Raw genomic sequence first — 18,287 nt, 5'->3', positions numbered from 1 at the left:
TTTCCCCAAGATTTGTAGAGAGACAAAAGAGGGAAGCTGTCTTATTAACCTTTATTTGAAAATCACTAGATGTTTCTTTTTCATCCTTTACACTGTCTTTCTCCAACAGCAGCTTCGCAATTTATAAATAAGTATTGTTTAGCTAAGTATATGTACACGAGTTTAATTTGTTGAATATAAAAAAAGGCCACTCTTCTTCACTGAATGCAAAAAGAACGAGCTGAGCAAAGCCCGCAGCACACTATGTACAATGATGGGCGCCACAGGCACGTGCGCAATGTGACGGTGCACACACGGCCAAAGGTGGCAGGTGGGCTGGGCGCTGTCCATTTTTGTTCGCATCCGGCCACCCGTCCACACCTTCCAGAGGATCAAAAGCCGTGCCTGTGCAGCTCCTGGAGCTGGGCATGTAACTTCTCCTCCTTCACTCGCCTAACATGTCCAAGCTGGAAAAAAAAAAAGACATGCAAGTTGCTCCTGTCCGTTAAAAAGCACATACTGCACTACTAGTAACAGCAAGCGCCAATGAAAACACTTTCTACATGGGCACTGCTGCGCACTGCTTGTTTTACTGTTATGCACCTGATGTGCAAAGCAGTCCAGTAAGCACCATGGTGGTCTGAGGTCCATGATCGTCATCACTCAGATCATGCTCGCAGCAGAAAAGTGCTTCTCCCATTATCCCTGTCTTGCAGTAATCATGGCCACAATATCCCAGCACTAATTCCTACTCTTGTGTCTCTACTTTTTACATCTGGCTACAACTCCTGTGTTACCATGTCCTGTCTATGCCAATTGCCCCAAAAAGCCATCAAGGCAGCCAGGCTATCTATAAGACTGCATTTCAGACTGTGTATCATATCATGGCTGCTGACTTTCTGGCAATGGAAACGATAAAAAAAGTTAAAAACCCTGATCACTTCAGGCTGGCTTATCCACTTAATTTCCAACAACTGTGAAAGTGAATCTGCGGGTCCAATGACATAACTGCCAAGCAGGAATTATTTGTGAACAAATGCCAATCAGCAATCCAGACGCGTTATTGGGATGATTTTAATTTGTTTAACTAAATTATTTGTAATCCACTGCCTAGAGAAAGTAGCAATTAAATCGCCGACCGATTTTTCAGACTCTGCAGGACCTGGAAAATGGTCCGAATAATCGAGCAGTCCAAAATATCTGAATTTAAAAACACTTTTCTGCAAGAAAATGGCTTTGAGAATTACTAACTTAGCCATTCCCCACGTTTCGCTTAAGTGTCGATAAAGAGATGCAGCATAGCACAATCCGCCGCCTGTGCCGATCGGTTCCATGCCGCCAGGAACCTTGCAACTCCCTTAAAAGGTGATCTGTGCATGTGGAGATCCCAGCTATGAGATTCAATTTCTATGGGTAACAATGGTCGCGAAGACTGAGAGATGGAACTCGCGGGAAGAAAGTGAGCAGAACAACCCCCCTGATTTGCAAGTGGTAAAAGGGGGTAGGCTGAAGATCGCGCCTTTCATGGTCACAAAGAATCGTAATCAGGTGGTTGTGACAGTGATGCCCGCTTATGTCTATCATGACAAAAAACCATCTCCACTCCACAGAACCCGAAATATAGGTTGTAAAAAAACCATCTCCACTCCACAGAACCCGAAATATAGGTTGTAAAAATGTATATGTTATTGGCGCGTGACGGTTCCTGAATGGTGCCTGTAGGTTCAAATTACTGAGGTCCAAAAAATCTGTACGCAATATCAGAAATAGCAAAGCCACTTACCATTCTTTTTTCCATGAACTTTGCAAGGAACGCATCCGTACTGAGTTTGCCTGGCAAGTTGCAGAGCACACAGGAGGAAAACAGCGTATCAGGCAATAAAATTCACCGACCAGGAAACGCTTAACGAACATATCAAATTATACTTGCAAACATGCAAGATCGCACTCGTAATGACTTGCAGCATATGTGAAGTGATTGGTTCGGTTTGGTTTAAGGGGTTTAACGTCCCAAAGCAACTCAAGCTATGAGAGACGCCGTAGTGGAGTGAACTAATTGATGTTTCCAATTTATAGGAAACCAATGCACCTTCATGCCCAAGTAGCATAAACACTGTTTAGTACTTTGTTCTTTGCATCAACAGCCAAATGCATGAACTGCCAGCACTGCTGGACTCGCAGTGCGTTAAAAACTAAGGTGCTGCCACATTTTGTGCGCTGATGGTCATTCTGAGTGCGATTAGTATATTCCTTCACTCCCTTATCAATATTTTCCATAATGACATTATTAGTCAACTCGGCACTACAGCAACCATGACTGACTGCAAATATAGCGGAAGGTGCCCATCAAGCCGGTCTTGGAGAACGCAAACAACTAAGGAGAGGCCCTTGCCATTTCCAATGCATTGGAGAAAGTGTGACAGAAGTGACGTCAAAATTTAGGTTTAGTCAAGTCAGGCCATTAGCAACGGCATCGCTGTTGCTATGAAAACTCGTGTAACTAGCAACAGCATTGCTAAGGGCCCGAGGTATGCGAGCGTCACGGAGAAAGGAAATGCGGAAGGTAAAGGAGGAGAGAAATTGGAGTGCCCGGTCGCGGCGCGGCTGCACCGCCATGCCGGCTTCAAAAAAGTGACTTCAGAGCCCTTCCTAAGTTTTTTCTTTCCTCCATGAAGTCGTTGCTAGGCCTGTTTTCTATCCCCGTTCATATAATAAAGAAATTAGTTGTGGTTTAGCTCTGGTTAACCCTAGTTGAATTGCGATAGCAACGGCGGAAGCTTCTTTTGCCTGCTACAAGATTGCCTCATCACGCCCCGTCAGTGTAAGGGGCTACATTATTGGGGACACTTAAGCTCATCCTTTAAGAGTATGACGCGAGAGCGTAAGCTACCAGCCCACATATAAAAGAGAAGGGTTCAATGCTGCTCGTTCTTCGTCGTTTTCTTAGTTTTAGGTCTTCTTAGTCTTCGTCTTCTTCGCGGCTGTTCAAGGTCAAATGTGGCCCTTCCCGGGACTATGCGATGGGCCGAAACCTGCCGTAGTATTGCTATCGCAATAAAATACTAATAAAGTGTAATGACTTGAACTAAATACTAACAAAGGATCTTAGCCTAGCAGGTGTTGAAAGTGTCAGAATACTGGACTAGGTACACCCACATACATAAAGCACTGTTCTTTCAAAGCCTGCTGTTGTTCATATCGTGTAGCACTGTACACCTCAGATATCAGACGATTGCTTAAGAATGCACAGAAAATAATGCTACTGTACCACGACCAGAAAACATACAACAAAAAAAGCACAGGCGATCATGCAATGTGATGCAACGAATCTACAATTTCACTTTACTTTCAGTGATGGAATAAAATGTCTCAATCAATCAATCAATCCTTCACATTACATCATTGAATTCGGTTTCATGTAGGCATAAGTGCTGCTTGAGCTTCTAGAGGCTTCTCTCTTACACTGAGAGAGAGGGAAAGATTACGGGTTTTCTCTAGAGCAGGGACTCTTCTGCTAATGCGGTAAATGAATAAAGTGGAGGGGCACATACTTTATCATATAGCTTTGTAGTACAGCCTAGTGCATTACTGCATACCACACGTTACTGACGCACAGCACATATTTCTTTTAAGGGGTTGAGCAGGAACTTGTGCTCAGAGATGTTGGCCGCTGCCTGCTCAGTTGTGCTGATGCGGCTGCTTGGGCCCTGCACGTTTCCCGGCTCCAGTGTGATGCTTCACCCGCTTTGCTCCTGCTTCTCTTGTCCTTAGTTCCACGTCGGCTTTACATTTCACCTCCGCGTTTCTCGCTCTTGCTCCGGCATTGCCTTGCTGTTCCAACTGTATAGGTCCTGCCTCCTCCACTTTCAATTTGACACTGGCCTATTGCTTCCAACCGTTCGGCCTCAACTTCCTTTGCAAGTACTAGCGGCTTCCGACGTGAATGATGCTTTCTTTTCAGAGCAGCATTTCATATCTCATTTTCATGGCATACAGCTTGTGTACCCTCAGCAGCGTCGATGCACTCTGAAGTGTGCCTCTATGCTTGCGGTAGCTCACCCAAATAGGTACAAGACATCTGGAGGAAACCATGCACAGCTGCAAACTGGCACTAAGCCCACAACTGCACTTGGCCATGCCACATTAACAGCGAACTTGCCAACTCGGCCATGTCAACACCTCCCACCAACCAATCAGCACCGAATCATGTGATGCAACCTGGTTACATAACATCACAGCATCTCATTCGCTAGCAGACATCGGATTTTTGTCCCGACGAGGCTGCTATGCTTACCATCAAGGAACTCCTGGGCAATGGCGTCAGCCTCTTCCTCCGCAGCTTGAGTAGCCACACGCAGGTTGTCTTGCAGTGTGGACGGGTGGTAGGCCTGCATCTGGGCCTCCAGCACCTGGCTGTTCTGCTCAAACTCCTCCTTCAGCACATTCAACTCGTCCACCTGAAATTCATGCCACGGGCATTGTTTACAACTACATAGCAATACAGCTGGACTTCTCCCTCAGTCAAACCAACTGAATGGGCCTGGAAATACTTATTTGTCAGTAATACTTTGTCTTCAGAAAGACAGCAGTGTCAATTCGATAACCAACGTGACTTGAATATATCTCAGCTGGAAATAAGAGGAGGAAATGTGTTTAGCCAGATCACACATCGTGTAGAAATGACAACTGCAGTGTATCGGAGCAGTGTGTAGTAACTGGAAATACCTAGGAAGCTCTTTAGCTTTAATGATGACGACTCTGAAGCTTTCGTTGCTCTCTTGGCATCATTTGCATATTCCAAGATAGAAAAATAACCACACAATCACATGTGGTAATGCTCTGCCATATTGCCTTTTTTTATTTTTTGTTTTCACAATGGCATGCATGCCTCCGATTACGCTGTCTTCAACTACCATATCGTGAAAAACAGAAAATAAATAAAAAAAAAAAAAAACAAAAGGCACAGGAAAACCCATTTTTGATGGAATGGCATCATTTAAGGGTGGCACAGGAGTTATGCATACAGAATGCAGAGCTAATGAATGCTTTATGACACTTTACTATTCAGTTTCTCACATCGTTTGTAATACCTACCCTTGAATCATGCGTCTACTGTAAATGAAAAAACAACCTATTTATAGGAAAAGAAATAGAAAAGCCCAGAATTTGTAATAAAGCTTAGTCTTGGGTGATATCAAGCTAAGAAAACTAGCAAATTTCCTGCCTTCTCCCGGAGAGTGACAATGGAAGCAGTACTAACAACATTCACAAAGCACAACTTTGCAATGCGTCTTGTGTATCTATAGTTATAAAGTCCTTCCATAACGATGCCACCAATTCAGTGGACGGTTTCCGAAGGCTCCTAACACATGTCAGTTGCATAACAAGGCCATTTAATAGAAAATGGCAACTAACACTCCTACCTAACTGATGTACGATCACCTTTGTCATGCATGCTATATTTACGAATTTTTTTCTAGCCTTTTTATGAATAGACCTTGCACTACAAATGATAAGTGTCTGCAGTGACGTGGCATCACAAATTGGAAATGGTACACCATCTTTCTCATTTGTGTGAAGTGGTGGCAAGAGCTTAAACTTTACTTCTGCATGTATTTCCTGTTATGTAAGTGAATGGATGATTCCACATTTGGCTTTCTTGTGCTTCTCACACAGTCACATTATTGCTGATCAGCCTGCTAAAACCACTCAAATTACAGCTAAAAAGCTTTTCGTATTACTTATGCTGGAATCTCCAATGCCTCTATCTTTGACATTGTGACACCTTGGACAAATAAGACTGTTTTCACCGTTGTAAGCTCTAAAAAACATAATAGAGAGACACGCGAGCTTCTCTCCTTCAGAGTCAAACCGGCCATTCAATCTCACCTTTTGGAAGAGAATGTGCTTTCGCTGCTCCATAATAGGTTTGAGTTCCAACGTTTTGCCTAATGACAGAAAAGAGAAAGAAAAAATTTAGGGAAACGGCAGCCATAGCAAAACTACCCCATGGTGCTTTTTATTTTGCCTTGAACACATTTTTGCCCAATGCAAACAAAATATGAGTTCTGTGGATGTATGACACATTACAAATGCTACCCTTTCGCTCTCTCTCATACACACAAGCACACACGCATACATTATAGAGATAGATATAAAAAGGAGGAACAATTACGCCTAATAAGGAAGCACAGTACAAGAAGACGAAGCCGTGGACTTACGTGCCAACTGCTCGTTCTCGGACACCATGTGCTGCCTGATCTCTTCGGAGCGCAGCACCTCCGGTAGCTGCTCAACAAACTCCTGCAGTTTGCTATCTTCTTTGAGAAGCTCTTCCAGCTGGACGTTACTGCATGACAAAAGCCAGAGTGAGTATCTCAGGGGTTCACAAACTCATGTCCAGTCCCATCTCTCTCGCATCTTTCGACAGTCATCCCTTGCCTCCAACTTTCAGACACCAAGAATAAATGATTCCCTTTGCACGTGAAGAGCCAGTTGATTACGAGAGCGATGCCCACTCATTCCAGTGTCACACTGCGGGAAAATAATGCACCACAGTATTCCTGGTGCCTATTATAGTCCAAAAAATGGAACTTTCGGACTTCATAGAGTTCGAAATATATGTCACGAACGTGTACGCATTCCTATGAGGTGCGCGATGGTTCCCAAACGAAGTCTGAAATATTGAGCAAATCTCAATTAACGGAGTCCAAAAAACCAGACAGCTAAAGCTAATGTACTTGAGAGTGCTCCAAAGATGTTATCTTATTATGCCTAGCTTAACTTTACCCATGAATCAACCAGTTTTGTTGCTTCGACTTCCCACGGTTTAGAATGCGAATATCTCTAGAGCTAAGTTATTCACCACCACATTTTATGCCCTAGTACAATTCTGTAACGCTGCTATAATATTTGGAATTTTATGAACATTACAGAAGCTGTCAGGGGCTGCAATCACCCTCTTCAAAAGGTGGCTTGCGTACCACAACTACTTTGGCTCCTTTCAGCAGCAATGAACACACGAAAATGTGACTCTTGTGACCTCACCTCAGCTTGCTGAGCTGGGGGAATTGACATGGAGATGCTGAGCTCTTGAAGGGGCTGGAAGAAGAACCCTGCAATGGGAGAAAGTGGAAAACACAAGAGAAGATAAGACACTCACATTACACCAAAGTATATGATGCCAGCAATAGGCAGCGTTCTTGTACAGCAGAAGTATAGCAATGCAAACCTGCTGCATCGTTTCTGCACTGCAAGGTTAGCAGTATCATGGCAAGCAATGACGAGCACAAAAGAAGGAATATAGTTCCTCCTCTAAAGTATGAGGTGACATCCTGTTTGCCAGCTCCTCTTATACTTACTTGTTCCCATACATAAACTTTGCTACTCAATTAACCACTAATCTGTTACTTTGGTTTTTTAATATCTCGTGTAAACTCTTTAGTATATAGAGTCCTATGTGAAAGGGCACAGATATAAAACCCTACTTAACCCCTTCACCGCTTTGTTATATCAACGAATTTCTTAACAAAACTGCTTATTTTTTTTAGTGCTGATATTGGTTATTATGTTGCCATACGTAAAAGACGTTTTGAATTAACAGGTCAGTGCTGCCATCTGTCGAGCAAAATGCCATCTAAGCCACAAACGAGCGCTGCTCGTTCGAAACGCTGAAGGGAAGAACCTATTCAGCGAGGACGAGCTATAGTCGTCCAAAACGGTTTGGGGACGGCTTTGCAAGGACGAGCGCAGCTCGTCCGAAACGGTTAAGGGGTTAACTCTTTCGTTACCCCGCCACTATGATTCGATCACCGGTGATCGAAAAACTGAAGTTCAAATTTCCCGCCACCAGCAGTGTAACAGACTTGCTGCGTTATCTAGTTTGTACCTCAGACAATATATATATTGTGAGCTCTCCACGGATCTTCTTTCATTTGTACATACCATGACCTTCTTCTTCCTCTTGTACATACAATGTACATACCTTGTACATACAATATTTTTTTCAGCATGGTTAGCATTTTTTCTGCATTGCGGCTATTTTTGAACCATTTTTGAAGTTGAGGTTGCGGCGTTGAAAACTTGCAACATGGCATGAACCTTATGGTAACAACACTCGCTTGCAAAAATTTTTTCAGACGATTCTGTTGCCTCTAGAGCATAGTTTTGGAAGCTATCAGCAGCGGCTCAGAAAATGACATTACACCGTTGGGCTTTGGTTCCAATATTGAAACCCGGCATCAACAGCCCAGACAGTTGGCAGCTGTTTCGGTTCATGTCTCTCATTTGTTTGTTCTTCTTTGGAGCTTGTTCACACGATGCAAATATGTCACGACTGATATTTTTCTCATCTGTAGGGCCTCGGCAACAAATATGGAGATGTTTTTCCACCATGTTTCGGTTGAGTAGAAATTCAGGCATCGACGTTAGATTTACACTCTGTAGCAGGCCTTCTGGGTGCTATAAAACAGCAGTATAAGGTTTGCCAAAGCAGCAGACTTCTTCAAACTATTTTTTATCGCGGTAGTTTTAAATGACACATGCCTGAACACCAACAAGTATGCATTTATAGACACCTACCAAAAATTTCGTTTCCCGATTTTTCAGACATTCTAGATGGCTTGAATTTTTTCGTGGTAACTGCGACATGCTAGGGTGTATGAGCACATGAAATTTCTGACTCAATGTGACTGATTGCTAAGTATTTCGGACTTTATTCGCCCCATCGCATTTGAAGATTCTTCACCGCAGGGATTGTGAGGACTAGCAATGAAGCATCCACAAAATGCGGCGCTTTAGCGAACCTGCAGTGGCAGGTCTGCTTTCGCGTCTGCATGTCGTCAAAGCTTGCATGTTCGCCCACAAAGCGTCGACGGCAGTACAGTCATTGAATGCTTTGCAACACGCTTTTGGTAAATAAAATGTTTGCATATAAAACTTGCATATATAAAAAAAATTGTACTGTAGTGAACTACACGAGGATATACGAAGACGAGGATTAAGTAGGTGAGAATATCACGAAGACGAGGATAAAGACGACGAAGTGCCGCTGCGCTGCTCGTGCTCGCTTGTGGAGACTGAGACTGGCTGTGTTCTTGTGTGGTTCGCCGCGAAACTTCGACAGGGCTATTATCCCTGTTAAAGCACAGTAAAAACCCCCTTTCACTTGGTGGAGGTGAGCATTTCCTGCCGCCCTGGAGCTCCGCAGCCGCACACTCCCGACACAAGCAATGACCGACGCTACTACCCCTAGTCCAACCGGCCCCTCATCCGCGGTGTTCTGCGCTGGAGCTTTGCGCCAGCGTGATCCTCCAATCTTCAGCGGAACCGGCGACCATGACGTCGAAGACTGGCTGGCCTCATATGAGCGGGTCAGTATTCACAACCACTGGGACGACAACCAAAAACTCAATAACGTCATTTTCTACCTAACGGACGTTGCAAACCTATGGTTCCGCAACCACGAGGCCGATATCACATCGTGGTCTACTTTCAAAGCTAGTTTTGCCGATATTTTCGGCCGGCCTGCAGTGCGCAAATTGCGCGCTGAGCAACGCCTGCGCGGCCGTGCACAGCTTCCTGGTGAGAATTTTACCAGCTATATTGAAGATGTCGTAGACCTCTGCAAGCGCGTGGACGCTTCAATGTCAGAGAGCACCAAGATAGATCACATTATGCAAGGCATTGATGATGACGCGTTCCAGATGCTTCTGGCTAAAAATCCAGCCACCGTCGTCGACGTTATCAACGCATGCCACAACTTTGATGAATTACGCAAGCGCCGTAACATCACTCGCTCTTCGCTCTCAAACCCCGCGCCGCTTGCAGCTTTAACACCTGAAGCAGACCAGTCCACCTTGCTGCCACAAATACAGCAGTTCGTTCGAGAAGAAGTTGCCCGTCAACTATCCCTCGTTCGCCAACGTCCTGACGCTCCCACTCCTTTAGTGCCAAAGCTGCAGCAAGTCATCCGCCAACAAGTTGCGGAGGCACTCCCCACGCTTCCTGAAGCTCCTTCTGTTGCTCCTTTGACATACGTCGAAGCACCAGTCCAGTATAGTCAACCTGCTGTTCCAGCCCCTTTGACCTACGCGGCTGTGGCTGCGCGGCCACCGCCTGAGCCGTCACAACCCATGCAGCCTGTTCTACGCCCTGCACCGCTTTCTCAAACGGCCCCGCTTCATCCGCCCACTGCGCGCTATTACAACCCTTGGCGTACTTCGGACAATCGTCCTATTTGCTACTACTGTGGTTTCGCTGGACATGTGGCCCGCCGATGTCGTCGTCGCATGGCCGAGCCTGCGTCTTCTGATTACTCGCCACCGCTGCTTCGTTCTGCCCACTCTCCGCCTGCGTATGCCCCAGAACAGCGTTCATATACAACGCGTCGTTCTCCTTCTCCGCGTCGCCGGTCACTGTCACCAATGCGCCGGCGACCACCACCTGCTGACGAGGGAAACTAAGCTCCGCGGTTCCTGAGGCAAGAACTGCGTACTCTGCGAAAAGCTCAAGGCCTCATATTCCACCCACGAACATTATAATGATTTCTATCGATGGTCTGTCCGTATATGCGCTGGTCGATACGGGTGCTGCAGTGTCAGTGATTCATGAGCAACTCTGCCGACGATTACGAAAAGTTACGACGTCATTTAACGGTTTGTCGCTCCGCACTGCCAGTGAAGAGAGGATTGCACCTTTAGCAGCATGTACAGCGCGTGTCGTCATTGAAGGTATTTTGTACAGTGTCGAGTTCGTAGTTTTGTCATCTTGTTCTCACGACGTGATCCTCGGATGGGACTTCTTGTCTAAAAATAACGCCGTGATCGATTGCGCCCGAGCTGAAGTAGAATTTTCTGCACTGTGCGACGCACTGCCCGACGACAACCGTTCAGTGTGTCCTCAAAAGCTAACCATCGCTGAAGATGTCGACGTAGCACCAGAGGCTTGTGCCCTTGTGCCTCTTTCGTGTCCTGCCGCGTCAGACGTTAGTGTTTTATTTACACCGTCTACATCCTTCATCCACCGCAAGCACCTGCCGCTGCCATCTGCTGTTCTCGATGTTCACGGTGGCTTCACGAAGCTACTCATCTACAATCCGTCCCCACGCCCGATTACTCTGCTACGTGGGGAATCTCCCGGTTCCATTCAACCAGCCCACCTTCTCTCTGACCTGGATGCCTCCGAGACCAACCGCAGTAACTACATTGATGCTCTGCAGTCCGATCCGACGCCTGATTCGTTGCCAGACGACTTCTTCCGAACCGCCATCGATGACGCTCTTCCTTCCACCTACCGGACTCAGCTCGTGGCCCTTTTACAGACATTTCGCTTTGCTTTCGACGCCGCCCACACACCTCTCGGCCGCACTTCAACAGTCGCGCATTACATTCAGACCGGCTCTAACTCGCCTTTTCGACAGCGCCCCTATCGTGTGTCAGCGGCAGAGCGTCGCGTGATCAATGAACAAGTTGAGGACATGCTACAACGTGGTGTAATTCGTCCATCACAAAGCCCCTGGTCCTCACCAGTGGTGCTAGTGAAAAAGAAAGATGGCTCGTTTCGCTTTTGTATTGATTACCGGCGCCTCAACAAAATTACCCACAAGGACAATTACCCCCTTCCGCGTATAGACGACGCTCTTGATTGCCTCCAAGGTGCCGAGTACTTTTCATCTCTTGATTTACGTTCAGGTTACTGGCAAGTACCAATGGCCGCCTGTGACAGAGAGAAGACCGCATTTGTGACGCCGGATGGCCTCTATGAATTTAATGTGATGCCCTTCGGTCTGTGCAATGCGCCCGCCACATTCGAGAGGATGATGGATAACATCTTGCGGAAGTTCAAGTGGCACATCTGCCTCTGCTACTTGGACGACATTGTTGTCTTTTCCACCGACTTCGCTACGCACCTAGAGCGCTTGCGGCAAGTTTTGGTTTGCCTTACTGACGCCGGCCTGCAGCTGAATCTCAAGAAGTGTCACTTCGGTGCCAGGGAGTTGACTATTTTGGGGCACATCGTCTCTAAGGAAGGTGTTCGCCCTGATCCGGCCAAGCTGCGCGCAGTGGCGGAGTTTCCTAAGCCGGTTTCTCTCAAGCAACTTCGAAGCTTCATAGGTCTATGCTCCTATTTTCGGCGCTTCGTGCAGAATTTTGCTTCGATAATTGCACCCCTGACGAAACTACTCGGAGGAAACAGTGACTTAACTGCGTGGTCGGTCGAGTGCGACGAAGCGTTCAACGCATTGCGCCGTCTTTTGACTTCGCCACCAATCCTTCGCCACTACGACCCGACAGCACCCACCGAGGTCCATACTGATGCGAGTGGCGTTGGCCTCGGAGCTGTCTTGGCACAACGGAAAAACGGTTTTCACGAATACGTCGTCGCGTACGCGAGTCGTATCCTCTCTAAAGCTGAACGCAACTACTCAGTTACAGAAAAGGAGTGTTTGGCAATTGTGTGGGCATTAACAAAATTCCGACCCTACCTTTACGGTCGCCAGTTTGACGTCGTCACGGACCACCACGCGTTATGTTGGCTGTCCTCTCTTAAAGACCCGTCCGGCCGCCTCGCACGATGGGCTCTCCGCCTACAGGAATTTGACATCCGCGTTATATATCGCTCTGGCCGTAAACACATGGACGCCGATGCACTATCTCGTTCTCCCGTCTCCAACGAACCTGCTTGCTCTACGGCGGCTGATCCCGTCCTCTCCTCTCTAACCATCGCTGACATGCCTGCGGAGCAGCGAAAAGACCCGTGGCTCGCATCTCTTATCGAGATCGTGTCCGCTTCTCCTAACGCTGCTGCGCCTTCTCGGGCTTTACGCCGTCAAGCACCACACTTTGCCCTACGAGACGGTCTTCTCTACCGCCGCAATTATGTGACTGATGGTCGACGGTGGCTTCTCGTCATTCCCCGCCATTTACGACATGAAATTTGCACCTCTTTCCATGCCGACCCTCAGTGTGCCCATCCTGGTGTAGTGAAGACGTTTCAAAGGATCTCTCAACGCTACTATTGGCGCGGCATGTACGGGTATATTCGCAAATACGTCCGCTCCTGCATCGCCTGTCAGCGCCGAAAGTCATCCACACCTCGTGCTTCTGGCCCCTTACAACCACTTCCATGCCCGGCCCGCCCTTTTGACCGCATTGGCGTTGACCTTTACGGGCCACTTCCCTGCACGGTTTCTGGGAACCGGTGGATTATCGTCGGCATCGACCACCTCACCCGGTATGCCGAGACCGCCGCTTTACCCGCCGCTACTGCCCGTGAAGTTGCCCTGTTCTTGCTACATTATTTTGTTCTTCGCCACGGCGCGCCGCGAGAGCTGCTGAGTGACCGAGGACGCGTCTTCCTTTCCAACGTCGTTGAATCTCTACTAGCCGAATGTCGCATCATACACCGGACCACAACAGCCTACCACCCTCAAACAAACGGGTTGACTGAGCGCTTCAATCGCACTCTCGGAAATATGCTGACGATGTACGTTGCCGCCGATCAGACTAACTGGGACGCTGTCCTTCCTTTCGTGACATACGCTTATAACACCGCCACGCAGTCAACTACTGGATTTAGCCCTTTCTTCCTCCTTTATGGGCGTGAGGCGTCGTCCACGATGGACACTATTTTACCATATCGTCCCGACTCCTCCGAGTGTACTCTCCTTTCAGACGTTGCCAAACATGCGGAGGAATGTCGCCAGTTGGCCCGGTGTTTTACATCGGAATCTCAAGGCCGCCAAAAGCATCACCGCGACAAAGATCAGACGCCACACGTTTTTCCTGCAGGATCCCTTGTTTGGCTTTGGGTTCCCGGCACCCCACCGGGATTGTCATCAAAATTTCGAACCGAGTATCACGGCCCCTACCGCATTGTCCGTCAAACCTCCCCTGTGAATTACATCGTGGAGCCACTCACTACCTCTTCGGACATGCGTCATCGCGGCCGCGAAACTGTGCACGTGAGCCGCCTCAAAACCTACTACGATCCGCTCCTCTTACCCTCACCATAGGTCGCCAGGATGGCTCCTCCTCGCTCCGGGGGAAATTGTAGTGAACTACACGAGGATATACGAAGACGAGGATTAAGTAGGTGAGAATATCACGAAGACGAGGATAAAGACGACGAAGTGCCGCTGCGCTGCTCGTGCTCGCTTGTGGAGACTGAGACTGGCTGTGTTCTTGTGTGGTTCGCCGCGAAACTTCGACAGGGCTATTATCCCTGTTAAAGCACAGTAAAAACCCCCTTTCAGTACTTTTAATTTTTTATTCTCTGAGAGTAAAATTTATTTCAGATCAAGGCTGAAATTAGCCTTTGTCAGGTAGTATGAGGAAAAAAGTTCTACCTCAAAATGCATTTGAGTTATAATTTAAAAATTTTGTAGGCAAGTTTCTGGAAAGATTTAAAACATATTGTATGTTCTGGAATTTATTTTACTAATTTCCTTCAAGCAGTATTATCTTGTAAATCCAAGTTTTTTATTCCTATTCAACTTATTTTGTGCTTCCCTGATTTTTTTTTTTCAATACTCCCACTGATTTGTTTTTCGAATGTGCATTCTATTTTCATCATTGCTGTGCATTTTACCCATTTTTATCTCTCGTATAATTTGCAGCAAAAAAGTTTGTCAGAGACCTATAAGCAACAGCTATTTCGATTTCTCCCCTAGTAATGAAAGAGTTAACCATGTCGCACAAATGTGCCTGCATGGCCTATAGGTGTAGCTTGTCTGACTCAGAACTCAAAGGCCCTGGAAGGCCAATGTTGGATTTTATGGCAAAAGGGGGGCATTAATGCAGAAAATTATTTTGTGACAGTAGAATTCAAAGCATCTCTAGTTTAGTTAAAAAAATCTTTTTTTTCCAACTAAGAGGTGCCTCTCAAGCAATCTGCAAGAAAAATTCCCCCATAAGGCTGCATTTCTTTTCAATAGATAAAACAAGTTTTCTTGCCGGCATTGGAACAATGAAATCTTAGCCCACTGCTCGTTACTGTCTACTCCTTGGCACTGACCCTAATGTCATCATTTGTCTACCCTTATTAGGCGGGCCAACATAACAATGCAAGGCCATTTTTCATTTAAAGCTGCATGCTCTCCATGAATTCACAGAACAATGACACCGAAATCATGACCACATCATATATGAGCTATAATTTAAAAATTTTGTTGCCAAGTTTCAGGAAAGATTTAAAACATATTGTATGTTCTGGAATTCATTTTACTAATTTTCTTCAAACGTTATTATCTTGTAAATCCAAGTTTTTATTCCCATTCAACTTATTTTGTGCTTCCCTGATTTTTTTTTTTTTTTTTTCAATACTCGCACGAGTATTTGTCTTAAGAGATTTGTTTTTCGAATGTGCATTCTATTTCCATCATTGCTATGCATTTTACCCAATTTTCTCTCGTTTTCTCTAGAATGTCTAGTTTAGTTCAATTTTTTTTTTCCAACTAAGAGGTGCCTCTGAAGCAATATGCAAGAAAAATTTCCCCATAAGGCTGCCGTTTTTTTTCAATTGGTTTTAAGCAAGTTATCTTGCCGGAATTGGAACAATGAAAACTTAGCCCACTGCTTGTTACTGTCTACTCTTTGACACTGACCCAGATGTCACCATTTGTCTACCCTTATTAGGCGGACCACCATAACAATGCAATGGCATTTTTAATTTAAAAGCTGCATGCTCTCCATGAATTCACAGAACAATATGACACCGAAATCATGACCACATCATATATGCACTTTGTCCATTCATTCTAAATGTCAAAATGTATTTCTTTTTTGTCCCTCAAGGCTTTTATCAAATCATTCATTCCTTTTTGTGTGACAAATTTTCACGTGGCAAAGTTCTGTTGACAAAGAAGTAATGTGCACCTTAATGTGCACAAATAATGCAAAGTTAGTGCTGGCCACAGCTACTACATCTGTAGTATTCACTAAATAACAACACTGCCCAGCATGCAGAAATCTACATTGCCTCTCACCAAAGTTGCAGCTGGAATTTTCGGCTCTCCGAAACCTGAGGGCCCACTTAACAAAGGGGGCAATGGAAATGTGGCATTGGTCCTGGCAAAGAGAAAGTCTGGTTAAAATACTGCAACTGCAAGCAAAAAGAGAAACTAACACAATAGGCAGCTACGGTGGAAACAGGACTGAGGATCTGAACATGCGACATGATTAAGGGCGAGCAAAATAATTACCTAGCAGTAGAACTGAGCTTAGGTGGGTGGTTCTGGAATTCCATCAGAATACCCTGGATTATTCTTCCAAGGTCGGTGTGCATGGAGAACTGGAGAAGAACAGAAAATACGGACCGCATGAATGCACAGAAAATTCCTGACGGAGCCAATGACCAAGCTGGGAGCATATGAGAATTGTAAGATTTGTTTTTACGAGTCTGGTAAGAAGCTTTTTGACACTAGCTGCAAGCATTTCAATCTTGGGCACAGAGGTCATGCTGTCATCACTGACTTATGGTCATATGCACTTTCGCAACTTGCTTATGGAGGAGTTTTTGTCCTTGTACTATTGTTTTCCTTGTGCCACAAGTATTTATGTGGGGACAAGCTTTTTTTACCCCAGCAATGCACTTTACCTTATGTACAAAATGCTAAAATGTCTGATATGATTTGAAGAAAAGTGAACAGCAGAAAGAAAGCTGAGTTTGGACTGCAATCATGCGTTCCAAGCTTCAAATTGTTTTGGGAACAACACGTGCTGCACTAGTGTGTAGAGGAGTTAGGAGCAGGGCAGCATCGCCAACAGGAGCAGTTGCATTCGTATGAAAGCAGTGAAAGCCAGCAGCAACGCTTTTGTGAAGCTCGCAGAAAACACAATAACAGCAGGCATGCAAGTCCTTGCAGACACCACGTGCCATTGTACGTGGTGTTCAGTCCTACAGCTAGACAATGCTGAACAAAACAAAGTAAACTGTGCAACGGCTATAGGAATGACACCCAAGGGAATTTCTTGAGCCGCACTTAATCTCAGTCACAGTCAGTCAGTCTCAGTTGCGATATCAAGCGATTGCATTCGAAAATTGTGGTTCAATGCAGTGTATGTCTGCAAAGCTCCAAATGACACAACTGTAACCACACACAGACTGAGAATTAGTGCAGTCTCTATGAAATTACAGAAATATCACTGGTTTCAAAACTAAAAGCTTCAATTTGTGCACAACTACTGTAAGCTGCATTTCCTGCAATGCGACGCAACGGACGCAGTTTGTAGCCCATAAGAAATCGATGCTAAGCAACGAACTGCGACGCCAAGTAGCAACGCTCATTAGTGATCTCTGCTCACTTGATCTCATTTGTGTACTAACGAGTCGAACGATCAAGCAGCAGTGTTTAGTGCCTTAACTAGAGGAAGAGAGCAAAAGCGTACCGCAGTGAGCGCTGGCACACCCGTAACGTGATGCTGTTCATCCAGCATCGGATGTGTAGCAGGCGGCGTCACTTTCAGGATCGGACATTCGTGAGGAAAGGAACTCGGCAGGTGTCTGAAAGAGAGCAGCCAGTATCACACCCGGCATAACAGGCCCATGGCCGCCTCGGCTGTAGATGGAATAATTACATCGATTAGTTTCACTCACATTTCTAAATTGAAGGAGTTTCCGTCAGCGACGAATGGAACCCGAAACTCTTTGTCCGCTTCGACAACTACGATGCTGCAAGAAAATACGAAACGCATTTAACACAAAGCCACAAGTAGAAGACACATGAAACTTTCGTAACTTTGGCTTCAATGAGCGTCTGAGGTAACTTAAATTTTATTACTGGCACTGCGAATAAGCGAACGCAGAGGTAAAACTGCAAGGAAACCGCTCAAGCAAGCTGCACGGTCATGTATGTAGTACTGCCGCGCCGTGCACGCTGCGGAATACGCGATTCCGCTGCACAGCACGCAGCGGAATCGTTCGAAACATCTGCATCGAACACTCTCGAATGAGAAGGAACGCACAGTTTTCGTCCGAGAAATACCACTTCGTGTGCAGCAGTGTGCAACAGAGCAACAGTAAGCACAACAAAGCAGTGATCGACTCATAGAGCGAAAATGACAGTCAACTGGCGCTCACTTGGGACAACAGGACCTGATGGAGGCTATCTGACGTTGTCGCTGCAGCAGTAATGGTGATGGCTGGGTCACTTCATTAGTCCTGCGACCGAAGATCGCTTGGAACATTACTGCCGCAGCTCACAAGAAGAAAAGGTAATTTGAGGAAAATTTATCACAGCCGCTTTGGAACAAACAGCACTCAACTGATCGCAATGATGACATCATAAGTCGGCTTTCTCATATCAGTGA

General features: G+C 45.9%; 1 protein-coding gene across 1 annotated transcript; it reads right to left on the bottom strand.

Moving 5' to 3' along the window:
* Window positions 1-32: 32 nt before the first annotated feature.
* On the bottom strand, window positions 33-18,271 carry LOC146191572 (vacuolar protein sorting-associated protein 37A-like). The gene is made up of 11 exons (XM_084602079.1): window positions 18,058-18,271; window positions 17,575-17,649; window positions 17,367-17,481; window positions 16,181-16,269; window positions 15,965-16,046; window positions 7,027-7,094; window positions 6,201-6,328; window positions 5,869-5,927; window positions 4,274-4,436; window positions 1,763-1,812; window positions 33-446 (listed from the first exon to the last, which is right to left on the bottom strand). Exons 1-11 carry the CDS (start codon window positions 18,162-18,164, stop codon window positions 372-374), a joined length of 1,011 nt encoding a protein of 336 aa, XP_084458205.1. The 5' UTR covers window positions 18,165-18,271; the 3' UTR covers window positions 33-371.
* Between the last annotated feature and the right edge of the window lie 16 nt (window positions 18,272-18,287).

This window comes from Amblyomma maculatum, chromosome 4, assembly GCF_055883805.1.
Source record: "Amblyomma maculatum isolate TAMU_Amacu chromosome 4, ASM5588380v1, whole genome shotgun sequence".
Taxonomy (NCBI): domain Eukaryota; kingdom Metazoa; phylum Arthropoda; class Arachnida; order Ixodida; family Ixodidae; genus Amblyomma; species Amblyomma maculatum.
This window is presented reverse-complemented; position numbering and strand designations above follow the sequence as displayed.

What these genes read in the sequence shown, in the direction of transcription:
- LOC146191572 (XM_084602079.1), bottom strand. Translation starts at nt 18,164, where the DNA reads ATGTTCCAAGCGATCTTCGGTCGCAGGACTAATGAAGTGACCCAGCCA. An exon ending in GTGTGCCAGCGCTCACTGCG is followed by an intron (nt 16,270 to 17,366) that starts GTACGCTTTTGC and finishes GTTCTTCTCCAG; the next exon opens with TTCTCCATGCACACCGACCT. An exon ending in CGAGAACGAGCAGTTGGCAC is followed by an intron (nt 5,928 to 6,200) that starts GTAAGTCCACGG and finishes TTCTGTCATTAG; the next exon opens with GCAAAACGTTGGAACTCAAA.